The sequence below is a fragment of the Tursiops truncatus genome, chromosome 6 (genome assembly GCF_011762595.2).
Source record: "Tursiops truncatus isolate mTurTru1 chromosome 6, mTurTru1.mat.Y, whole genome shotgun sequence".
In the NCBI taxonomy this organism is placed as follows: domain Eukaryota; kingdom Metazoa; phylum Chordata; class Mammalia; order Artiodactyla; family Delphinidae; genus Tursiops; species Tursiops truncatus.
Genome location: NC_047039.1, coordinates 82366262 through 82378790, shown reverse-complemented (window position 1 = coordinate 82378790; position 12529 = coordinate 82366262). Strand labels below are relative to the sequence as shown.

The 12529-nt window shown below is 48.6% G+C and overlaps 1 protein-coding gene across 1 annotated transcript in view; it reads left to right on the top strand.

Annotated features, from left to right (window-relative positions):
• Nucleotides 1-12529, top strand: part of GABBR2 (gamma-aminobutyric acid type B receptor subunit 2) — a 366883-nt gene that overhangs the window by 109203 nt on the left and 245151 nt on the right. The window contains exon 2 of the mRNA XM_033858335.2: nucleotides 3001-3138. Within this exon, the coding sequence (XP_033714226.1) occupies nucleotides 3001-3138 (138 nt within the window). The remainder of the gene's footprint in view (nucleotides 1-3000; nucleotides 3139-12529) is intronic.

Sequence of the window (12529 nt, the reverse complement as noted above, 5' to 3'; positions counted from 1 at the left end):
CTTCTTTCCTCCTTCCTTTCCATCTTTCTCTCCTTCTGTCTTTCTTGGCAAGAAAATTAACTTGGCCAATTTTAAAATTAAATTAAAATTTTAAAATTGAATCATTTCCTGAATCTCTCCAGGGTACTATCCAAACTCTCTAGGCTGGCATTCAGAGCGCTCCTTAGCCTTAGCCCAGGCCACTTTGCCCTCATCCTCAGTCTTACGCACCCCTGCCCCCAGAGCCCTCCCTGGTGCTTCCCCATGGTGCCTCTGCCCCAGCACTGAGCCCTGTCCATCACATGCTGAGGCCACCCGTGCCCCTATCTCACTGGGCAGTGAGCTCTCTGAGGCCAGGAACTGAATCAGACTCATGTTTCTATCCCTCTTGACGCCCACCATGGATCTCAGTCCAGAGTCTCTCAAATAGACAAGGAGAGAGCAACAAATGTTAACCCACTCTGGTCCCACATTATGGTCACTTGAGGGGAAGGGGCGGGGAGACATAGTAAGACAAAAATAAGGAGAGACACATGGAAGTAGAAAGAGAGGGGAGAAACAGATGCAGGGAGGTCAGAGGGCCCCCTCAGGCATCCAGCAGATCCTTACTAAGGCACCTGTATAAGCTCTGAGGAAACAGCAGTAGAAACAATGACCAAAAAGCCTTGTCCTCAGAGGGCTTACATTTTAATTAAAGGACAGTCAATATGCAGACAAACAAAAATAGACAAGATGATTTCAGATAATTTTAGGAGCTATATTAGGGCATAAACTAGGGTGGCATCTTAGAGAGTGACGGGGGGTGAGGACCATTTTGGGTAGGGCAACAGTGATGAATTCCCTAAGGAGGTAACGGCTAAGCTGAGACTTGAATGATGAGGAGTGAGCCATGCTGAGAACCGGGTGAATATTATTCCCAGCAAAGAAAACAGCAAGTGCAAAGACCCAAAGGCAGGAAGGAAATTGCTTTTCCTTCAAAAAGGAGGCTGGTAAGGCTGTACTTGGTGAGCAAGGAAGAGAGTGGAGAGAAATCAGGTCAGAGTGGGAGGCAGGGCTGGATCTTGTGGCTTCCTGCATCCATTATGATAAGGATGGTGAAGAATATCATACCAAACTTGTAAATAATATAAAATCGTTATTATATAACCAGTTAGCCTAACACTTAGAGCGTTTTCTAACAGCCGTTCCTTAGGGTCATCTGACTAGGGGAATTTAAGTCATCTTACAATTCTCTAAAATTGATAAGATGTGCTGGTGTTCAGTGATTTCTTTTTCTGTCCCCAAAGGTGATAGTTTTATTGCCGTATAGGACACTAACCAGTTTTGTATCTAACTCAGCAATCTTATTTCTTATTTTGCATTCACTATAAAAATCCCTGCTTCCCAAATTTTCTTTTGAATCGACTTTGTCATCCTGCAGATGCCCTTTATTAGTTAAATAAAAGGTTGACATGTACCCACTATTGATTTTCATGAGAATTATGTTTTTAACCTTTTGAGAATTATATTCTGATAGGAGTTTGGGTTTTAAGTGCACAGAAAGCAGCAGAGTAAAAAGGGGACTAATTTATGTTTTACAAAGGGGCCTCGGACTGCTAGGTGATGAATGGGCTTGACTGGGTCTCAGGAGGAGCAAGACGCCCAGTTCGCAGCCAGTGGCTCTGTTCAGGGGAGAGCCGGCCACACGGCTTGATGAGAGTGATGAAACTGGAGAAGAGGGAGGTGAGCCATAACTGACTCCCGATATCTGCAGACATTTGTCCTTGTTCATTTTCATAGCGGGTCACCAAGATCTGTTTTTCTTTCTCATATGCGAGCTCCTTGGCAGGGCTGTGTCCAATTTCTCTGTTTCCTCAGCATCCAGCCCTGGGCTGAACACAGAGTGGTGCTTGGCAAGTGTCTGCTGAACAGATTCTTCCCTTTAGATTCACCTCCTTCTCCTTCTCCTCCTCCTGCTTTTTTATTGTGATAAAATGTATATAACATAAAATGTGCCGCTTTATTTTTAGGTGTACAGTTCAGTGACATTAAGTACATTCTCACTGTTGTGCAGCCATCACCTCCATCCATTTCTGGAATGTTACCATCACTGAGAGTGTACCCATTGAACACTAACTCCCCATTTCCCCCTCCTCCAGCCCCTGGCAACCACTATCCTACTTTCTGTCTTTATGAATTTGACTATTCTAGGTACCTCACCCAAGTGGAATCATACATTTGTCCTTTTGTGTCTGGCTTATTTCACTTAGCATAATGTCTTCAGGTTTCATCCGTGTTATAGCATGTGTCAGAATTCCCTTCCTTTTTAAGGCAGAAAAATACTCCATTATATGTATAAACCACAGTTTGTTCAACCATTCATCTCTTGATGGATATTTGGGTTGTTTACACTTTTTGGCTACTGTGAATAATGCTGCTAATGAACATGGGTGTACAGATATCTCTTTGAGTCCCTGCTTTCAGTTCTTGGGGGTATATACCCAGAAGCGGAATTCTGGATCATATAATAATTCTGTTTAATTCTGTTTTGAGGAACTGTAGTACTGTTTTCTATTGCAGCTGCACCACTTTATGTCCCTAGCAGCAATGCACAAAGATTGCACTTTCTCCACACGCTTGCCAATACTTGTTGTTTTCTGCTTTTTTGATAATAGCCATCCTAATGGGTGTGGATTTATCTTCTTTTAAAATATAGATGACCATGATGGGAGAGGCCCAGGGTGAGGAATTTGGGGGCCCGTTCCCTAGTGTGCTCTGAAGGGAGATGGCTGGGGAGCCTAAAGTCCTAGATTTGGAGGACACTCAGAGAGAGGAGAGCTGGGAAGAGGGGTACCAAGACCACACCTCACTGAGCTCACAGCATGCGCTCAGGACTGGTTTAAAGAGAGGCCTCACAATGAGAGAACTGAAACCCAGGTTTCCCATGAGGAAGTTTTGTTTGTGTGAATCCACTGTTGGGCTCTTGTCCCTGGGGAAAGCTGTTTCTAATTTGGGCTTCTCTTTCTTTGTGTTGCTCCCCAGTGTGATAATGCAAAAGGGTTGAAAGCCTTCTACGACGCAATAAAATATGGGCCGAACCACTTGATGGTGTTTGGAGGAGTCTGTCCATCTGTTACGTCCATCATCGCAGAGTCCCTCCAAGGCTGGAATCTGGTACAGGTAAGGTCCGGGCCACCTTTGGTTGGGGAACTGTCTTTGGCCACCAGTCTTTCTCAGAAATGGTTCCTTGCCCAACATCGTTCCTAAGTTGCTCAGTTCAGACCTCCCATACTCTTTCCTGAATGATTACACAGCCTCCCACTGCCTCTACCTCCTGGCTTGATCCTCTGGCCTGTCCTGGCTGACACAGTGGGGCTCTAAAGGGTAGCCCTGACACCATCACTGTGTGTTTGAAATATTTCAGTGACTCCCTAGCCCGACTTTCAGGGCTGTCAACATCCAGCCAGTCTTCCTGTCCAGTCTCATTTCCTATCCCTGCCACTCACTCCATGCCTCTGCCCCTCTAAACAACGCACCTTTCCCCAAGTACACCCTAGACCTTCAGGCCTCAGAGACCTGCTCTCACTGTTTCTTTAACTAGATGATCCAAACCTCCCGCCCTCACTGAAATTATTTTGTCCACTAAGACTGCCTTTCTCCTTGGTTAAGCCTTTTCTGGGGCTCTTGGCTGTTATTCACTCTTTACACTGGCAAATGTTATACGCTGTTGAATGTTCCACCAGTGAATGTATGGCCTGATATAGGTGAAACTCACCAGTGCTAGCTGTTATTTAGAATGTGAGAGAGACGTGTAGAAAGATGAGACCCCACGATGAGTTGTGGCCCAGGAACATGTTTTACTTCTTTGCTTCATCCATCCATCCCTCGTCCATTCATCCATCCGTCATCCATTCATCATCCATTCATCCATCCAATAAATATAATGCAACTTACTGTGTGCCTGGAATTTGGGTAGACACTGAGGATATAGTGCCGAATAGAACAGACATGGTCCCTGCCTGTTCAGAGCTTACATTCTAGGAGGGAGGCAGGCAATGAGCAAATAAACAATTAAGTAATCATACTAAGAGCAATACTTGTATAGTATGTATGTCGGGCTTACAACACACCAGACACTGTTCTGAGCACGTATTTTCATTAACTCATGTACTCCTTACAACTGTTGGTATTATGCTGTTGGTATTATCATCATCCCATTTTATAGATAAGGAGACCAAGGCACACAGAGGCTAAGTAACTTGCCCAAGGACCCTCAGCTCATAGGTAAGAGCCAGGATTTAAACTCAAAGGCAGTTTGGCCCTTGAGATAAGATTGAGGTAAGGAAATGGCTAGGGTAGAGGTAAACAGTGTGATGGGATAAACAGTGGCCGCCTCGAGGCAGTCAGGAAAGGCCTCTTAGAGGAGGTGACAATTGAACTCAGACCTGAAGGGTGAGAAGGAGTTGGTTGGATGCAGAGTATTCCATGTCAGGATGGAATAGCAAATGCAGACAGCCTGTGATGGGAACAAACTTGGCTTGTTCAGGGAACGGAAAAGAGGGCAGTGGGGCTGGAGCATGGTGGGTGGGGAGTCAGGGTGGTGAGAATGAGAATGAAGGGGTGGGCAGGAGCCAGACCACAGGGGGATCTGGTTTCATTCTGCTCACATTGACTGACGTACTTTCTGAGTCCAGCCCTGCGTATATGGGGCGCTGGGGGTAGAGCCTCAAGCTCGTGCCCCAGAGGGGAGGTGGGAGGCAGCCATAGCAGAGCTGTGATAAGGGAAGAGTGGGGTCCCAGGGGAGAGCCACCCACCCACTCAGCCCTGGGTTCAGGAAGGCTTCTCAGGGGAGGTGATGGGGAGCTGGCTGCAAAGGAGGAGAGGGCGTTGGACAGCTGGAGACGTGGAGGAGAGCGCTGCTGGCAGAGGAAACTGGGCATGCAAAAGCAGGAGGTGGGAAGGAGTGTGGGCTTGGAGAGCAGTGAGTCACTCTCCGTGGCCGGAGCAGGCCATGCTGAGGGTGGGCGGATGCAACAGTGGATGAGGCCAGAAAAGCAGCTCAGCGTGTTTTGGTGCAAACCTAACCACGTAGCTGGAAACCAGCACAGTTCAATGTGCCGGGGGAGCCTGGCTTCCAACCCTGCGGTGCCCACAAACAGCCGTGAGACCTTGGTGGAGTCATGCACCTTCTCTGCCCTTGAGCTTTCTCTCCTGAGTACTGAGGAGCACGCCAGACTCCTGCTGGTCAGGGCCAGGCACTGCCTCTCTGAGCCTCAGCCTCCCATCTGTAAAAGCAAGGTAATAAGAGGACTGACCTCATAGGGCTGCTGTGTGGGCTAAATTATTAAACAGGGATTAGAACTGTGCCCTGGCATGTCCTAAGCACTAAGTGTTTCTTGTTTTATTGTTGTTGACACCCCTGCCCCGTCTCCTGCTATTCCCTGAGTTGAATGCCCCAACTACTTAGCATTCCTTGTCTTTCCTGAAACACTGTTCCCACCACTTGAAACATCCCCTTCTCTCCATGACCTGTATGTCAAGTCCTACCCGTTCTCAGAGACCCAGCTTAAATGCTGCCTCTTCCAGGAAGCCTTTTCTTATTGCACTATCTAAAGTAGCCCTCTAGAAATTCTTTCTCTTACTTCCCCCTGTTTACTTCTAGCAGAGCATGTACACAGCCCACCCCCGCAAGCCTGTCTGCCTTTCCCCCTCTTACGGCTTTGCAGATGTGGGGATGTATTTAGTTGAGCTATGGATTCCTTGAGAACAGAAACGAGGCCTGAGTTACTCCTGTTTTTCCTGGTGCCTAACACTTCACAGACCTTATTAGATGTTGAATGGTCAGAGGGAGGGAGGGAGGGAGGGAAGGGTCTGCACATGGATATTTTGCCCAGACGTGAGAGAGCAAGCTCCCTGTAAAATCCCCACCCAGAGGAATCCAGGGAGCTTCCTGACCTTCTCTGAGGCTCACTTAGAACTGTCTGCCCCTCAGAATTCTCTAGGAGCTGTAGGAGCAAGCACAGTGTTGCAAACTCCTGGCTTGGCAGCTAAAGCTCCCCAGCCTCAGCATGCAAAAGAGGGCCCGCAGCCTAGAGGAGCTGACAAGACAGAAACTTGGGTTATGAGAGGTGGGGTGTATTATTTATTGCTGTGTAACAAATCACCTTAAAATCTAGTGGCTTAAAACAACAATAATCACTTATTATTCCATTACTTCTGTGGGTCAGGAATTCAGACCCACAGAATGGCTTGCAACTGCTCCAAGATGTTTGAGGTCCAGCTGGCAGATTTGGAGGCTGGGGGCCGGCATCATCTGAAGGCTTGCTTGGGGCTGGAGGGTCTGCTCCCAGCATGGTCCCCTCACATGGCTGGCAAATTGGGGCTTCCCCGTGGGGGCCTCTCCATAATGCTCCTAGAGGGTCCTCATGGCATGGCAGCTGGCTTCCCCCAAAACGAGTCATCTAGGAGACCAAAGTAGAGACTGCAGAAGTTTTTAGGATCTAGCTTCAGAGTTTGCATATCATTATTTCTGCCATATTCTATTGATCACAAATTTAGCTCTTATTTATGAGGGAGAGGACTATACAAGCTATAGCAGGAGGCGAAGATCACTAGGGACCATCTTGGAGGCTGGCTTCCACAGGAAGGAGGAATTCTGTGAGGAAAGCAAGAGTCAGGTTGCTCAGCAAGGGAGGCTAGATGCTGAGTACCTTCTCTGTTTTGCTGAACTCCTGCTCATCCTTCAAAACCCTGGATAGGTACTGCTTCCTCTGTGATGCCTTTCCTGATCTCTTTCCTTCTGTGCCTCCCATCCCTAAGTGAATTAATTGTTCCCTCCTCAACAATGCCTTCTCAGTGGGGGGTCATCTCCCTCAAGGGGGTGAAAATTCATTCTTGTGGGAAGAGGGCAAAAAGTCTCACTCTTTTTATGTATAATGCACAGGTACACATATGGTGCATAAACGGATATATAGTATATCTGTGGTATTACAATTTCATGAGTGGGGTGGGATTAGGAAAAAATGCTTAAAGGTTTCCTAGGAGAGTGATAGTGAAAACAAGATTGAGGAACGTGCGTGGTTCTACGTCACTTCTATATTGCATACGGTGTTCCGTTATTAAATGAATTACATTCTGTGGAGAATAGTTTATTCTGTATCTGGGTGTTCCCTACTAGACTGTAAGCTTCTTGGGGGCAGGGACTCTTGTTTTCTTCACCCCTTAGTTGCCAGCGCCTCGCACAGGGCCTAGTACCCCAGTAGGTCCTCACTGAGTGCTAAACTGAACTAAGTGCAGGGGGTAGACTGGGAACGTGAAACCCTCCATGGCAGAGTTTCTCACAATGTGGACTTGACCATGGGGAGGCCGAGGACTTGGGAGAAAAATGCAGATCCTCAGCCTCCACCTCAGCAGAATCCCTATGCGTTGCTGACAGGCTCTTGTGGGTGATTCTCGTGCTTAGTCCACCACTGCCCTAGGCATCTGCTACCAGACACCTGGGCAGATCCAGGGCTCTGGCTGTGCACAGATGAGGGACACTGAGGGGCTACGAACTGGACGGTGCCCAGCAGTTTGGAGAGTTCTGGGGACCTGCATCACAGGGTGAGCCAAGGAGAACAGACTTCTCCCAGCCTGAGAAGTCAAGCAGGGGGATGTAGGAACAAAGATGTGGGTCCTGATGGAGAGTGGCCCTGGAAGATTTCTCCCTCCCCCCACTCTCGGGGAACACAGCCCCATTTGCTGACACAGGACCAGATTCCGGGGACCTCCCGCCCGTTCCCCACCTCCTGGAGGCTGAGCTTGTTTGAAGAGATGGTAGAGGACTAGGGTGAGTGGGTCTGCTGTCGCCCAAGGGATTTGATCAATCCCTTAACTTATTCAAAACTGGGCTCCGAAACAGAGTTTCACAAATGGGAAAATGCATGTAATTTGTGTAATTGAAAAGGAGCACCGACTGCCTTTTGGGGGAACAATGCTTTCTGGACAGAGACAGCCTGGGATGCGTAATCAGTTGTTTCTGTTTCCTGGTGCTACAAAAATAGGGATTTGCGCCACAAAGGGGTGAAAATTTACCCTGGTGCTAAAATCAGTTAAATTTAACTTTTGCTTTTTGCTGGGCTTCTTGATTCATGGTTGCTGTGTTGAGAGGCTAATATTGTTTAAGTCGTGATGTGAGTCACTGGGAGCGTCAGCTCCTCCAGCTAGACGCGAGGACCTTCATGGAGTCCAGGGCGTGCAGTGCAGGTTCTGTCCCTGTCCTCCTGGTCAGACCCCGCCCAGGGTCGGGGCTTAGCTCTGGGCCTCACACTGGGAGAGACACACCAGGGCATAGCGTGGGAGGTATCTGCGGAGAGTCAGGTTCTGGCTGTTGGAGAGCTGAGCATGTTCAGACTGGAGAACATGCAGGGCGCTGGGTAGGAGGGAGAAATCTTAGCCTCCAGACCTGCATGGCTCTTTGAGAGATTTTGCTGGGTCTCTGAGACGTAGGTGGGGAGATGCAGGAGCAAGGCTGAAGTTAGAGGGGAGCAGGATCCTCCACTCCCTGCAAGCAAGCCTTTGCTGCTGGAGGCATCCGGCGTGGAGCAGGCTGCCTGGCTGTGAAGTAGTGAGGTCCCCTTGCCGGAGGTTCCCCGAACATTCTAGTCTCATCCAGTCCCACTGTTGCTGAGATTTAATCCATAGAGTAGGCATACATCCGGTTGCTGGCTCTCACACTATATGGTGAGAGTCATTTATGGGGGCCAAGGATGTGCTTGTGTTAATGCAGATTCCCGAGCTCCATTCTGAGCAGGTCCAGATTAAGGGATTCATCAAATCCTTAAAGGACTGTGGACCCCACTTCTCACCCCCGCTGCCATTTCAGTACCAGCAGTTCAGGTGATGTGGATGCAGTTGGTTCCTGGGAACTTGCTTGGGCCAGGTGATCTCTAAGTCCTGCTCATCTCCCAGACATCAGGACTCTGACAAGTGCTGCTGGTCCACAGAATTTCAATTTACACAGCCCCTGTGGGAAAGGGGACATGGAGGAGACAGCAGGGGATGCTGCTGGGGCAAACACCCCTGGGACAAAGCCCACAGCCTGTGGTGTGGCCAAAGGTGCCCCTTCATCTTGCTCCTCTCTTTGCCACCCACCTGCTCCTTTATATGCCACCATCCACTTACAGGCTGTTCCCTCTGCCCGTGGTCTCTCCACCTGGCAGGGTGCAGTTTGGCTGCCCCTTCCTCTGTGGAGCTTCCCGTTCCTTCCCCTGTGCTCCTTTACCTGCAGAGCCCTCGCATGGTGTTTGCTGCCCTGTGTCTGCGCCCACCCGGCCTTGAGCCGCCCTAGGGCAGGGTCTGGTGCAGTCCTGACTTAGATGCTGAGGGGTACCTGGGCATGTTTGCTGACAGAGGGCTGGATGCCCGCCTTCGAGGCCTCAGGCTCATCCCTAATGATGAGGGCAGATCATCAGAGCCTGCCAGACCTAGAGGAACCCAAGGGCTTTCCAACTGCAGCCCCTTGGTAAAAGGACATAAAGGGCACCTGAAATGATCTCTGGCATGGCCTCAGCTCCCATCTCCCATCTCTGGCCCTGATGCTTTTGAACTAATATGCTTCCTTTGGAAATGTTTTCAGACTCCCTCAGAATCCTTTCCTCGGAGATCTGAAGGGGGCTTGCTTCTGACCCTGCCTTGCACATTTTTGGAGAAGTTCTACAAAGCTCCCACCAACATAGTCTGTCCTTCTGAAAGCACGGAGCCTGGGGAGCAGCAGGATTTGGCGCTGGGTGGGGAAGATGGAGGCAGGGTAGCTTGAACAAGAGATGGAGGCAAAGCCAGCAAAGGTACAAGAGATGTGGCCAGCGGGAGTTCATACCCTAAGAGCGGGACAAAACTCCTTCCTTCTTGGGAGTGAGATGATAGTTGTCTCAGCTTGCAGAGAGAAATAGCCTTGCTGATGAAAGTAAAGTCAGATTCCTGAAGGGATAAAGGGCTGCTCGCAGGAAGTTGCAAACACTATTTCATCAAGAACCGTATCCCGCAGAGCCTGTCCTTTAAAAAGGCACCTGCAGCAGATTATTAAATTGTAGATGCACTTCTCCTGGCACCATCCCAAGCCTCCCCTCGGCAGCCCACCCTGCCTCCTGGCCTGCCTTGGCACTCCCTCGAGGACTTTCCTGGGCAGGAACATTTCAGTTTGTGTGATGGGGTTGTCTCCTTGGCCAAGCTCATGTGAGGGAGTGGAAGTGAGGAGGGCATGTGGACAGGAGAACCTTGACTCTGTGTAACTGTTGGCACATCTAGGACGTGATTTCTGAAAAAGCTAAGTCTCTGTGTAACTGTTGGCACATTTAGGGCTTGATTTCTGAAAAAACTAAGTCATGCTTGGTTTTGACATTTAAAAAACCAAATCTGTGAAAACCCTCAAATCAAGCCCTTTGCTATTTACTGAGTTCCAACATAGCTCTAAACTATCGGTCGATGCCATTTCCTTTATAGGAACAGAAATTTTGTCATCTGACTTGATTTTCTCATGTGATTATCTTATTAAAACTGTAGGTTGCCTGAGAAATCAAATGATTGTTTCTTACTTAGCTGTGGTTTGTGGAATTTGAGGTAGATTCATAGAAAGACATAAGATCTTAGCAATCATTGGGTCCAGTCTCCCTGTTGCACAGACTGGGAAGCAGAGGCCCAAAGTGGGTAGGATCTTACCCAAGTTCTCACAGTAACAGCAAAGCTGGGTCCCATGGCTCACTCTCCAGTGCTTTGTAATTACACCATGGTCTTATTTTATCTTTCTCAGCCTCACTTTTCTCTTACGTAAAATGGGAATAGCAAATTAGCCTAATATGTTTTGTGCAGTTGTGAGAATCAGTGAAGGCTTTTCATCTTTTAGGTGAAAGCACCTTTATAGACTACAAAACAGTAGCTGCTGGTAACAATGTTATGATGTAATAATGTTACAATGACAAGGACTCCTCCCCAGGAGCAGACCTCCAATTATAGCCCCTGTTTTGCATCAACAGCAAAGGTTATTTACTCTGGCACTGCAGACCCTGAAACTTAAGGCGTCGGGGCAAGGTAGGGGTTCTTCAGCAAGACACTCAAGGTGCACATAATGTCTGCTTCTCAGCCCCCAAGAGTCAAAACCCAGCAGGCCAGAACTCCACCACTGCCCAGCCCATGTGGCTGCCGCACCCTTGCCGTGGAGTGACGGAGCCTGTGGACCTGATCGAAAACCACTCAGGAGCCCACAGTGTGATTAGCCACAGGTGGAAACTTCGCTGCCACCGCTGCTGCTGTGCTACTCTCTAAGAAAGAGAATGGAGGCCAATAATCCAGGGCGGGTTGGAGCCATTTCTTGGCGCTGGTCTCTTGAGGGGCCATTTAGCACATTAATAATCTATGAGGTGCTTCCACCTTCTGGATTCATTAAAAAAAAAAAACAAAAAGGTGGGGGAGGAAAAAGAGAAGAAATATTAAAGGCATGCGTTATGGGCCAAGTAGAGGGGGAGGGAGAGACCCTGAGGACTGGAGACTATGGATAGGCCTTCCTGGCCGTGGCATTGGATGCCAGTAAAGTGAGGTTCTGGGAGCAGGTGGAATGTCATACATGAAGGGAGGGAAGGTTGCTAGCTGTTGGTTTGCATACAAATGGGTGGGAGGAAGCATGAGCCCCCAACAGGGCTCCAGCACAATGCATTGATCTTCTGTGGGGAAAGGGAAGTGTTCTGTTCTCATTCATTCATGCTCATATTTATTTATTCATTCCTTTATTCAACAAGTGCAGTGCCTGCTGTGTACTCTCCCAGACCAGTGCAAATTCCACTGCCCAGCGCTGCCACCCCAGGACAGGTGGATATGGCAGAAGAGCAGTTGGGCATAGTAGCCAGAACTGAGGCCTAAAATCTAGAAGCTCTGGGTAATTGTCCCTCCTATGTCTGTCACTGACAGCAGCCTTGGGCAAATCGGCAAGCCTCCTGGAGTCTCACTGAACTCATCTCTGAAATGGGCTAACTAAATCTGCCCTTCTTCTGGGGCCATTGAGAGTATCAGATAGGACAGGGAAGGTGGAACAGGTGGTGGCCCTTTTCAGACTGGTGCTTCTTACAGATTAAGGATCATATTACCATTACTGATGCTTTTGGCATCTGAGATGCCAGCCAGGCCCTGGGCAGGGAACTCCTTGAAAAATTATGTCTCCATTTGCCTCTAGATTCAAAGTTTTGTGGATGAAATGAACTATCACAGACCGCGAAGGTGATTCAGAACAGTAAAATTAAAACAAAGAACCTGCAGGAGAGGCCAAATAAGCCCAAGGCATCTGTGAGAGGTGCGCATGCTCTTTTCTGGTTGAGTTTTCACAGAAGCAGAGGAAAAAAGGGCACAATGCTACCAAGTGCTTGGCGGTTCCCGGTCTATTCCTGCCAAGGACCCAATCTGTATCTTTCCTGTCCATCTGGTAAAAGATTCAATTCAAGGTTCTGTCCCCCATTTTTAATTCAAGACCATGGTATCTAAAGTAATATCAGTTCCCAGTGTGCAACTCCAATGGCCCCATTGTTGATGAGTCTTTCACCGCCTGGA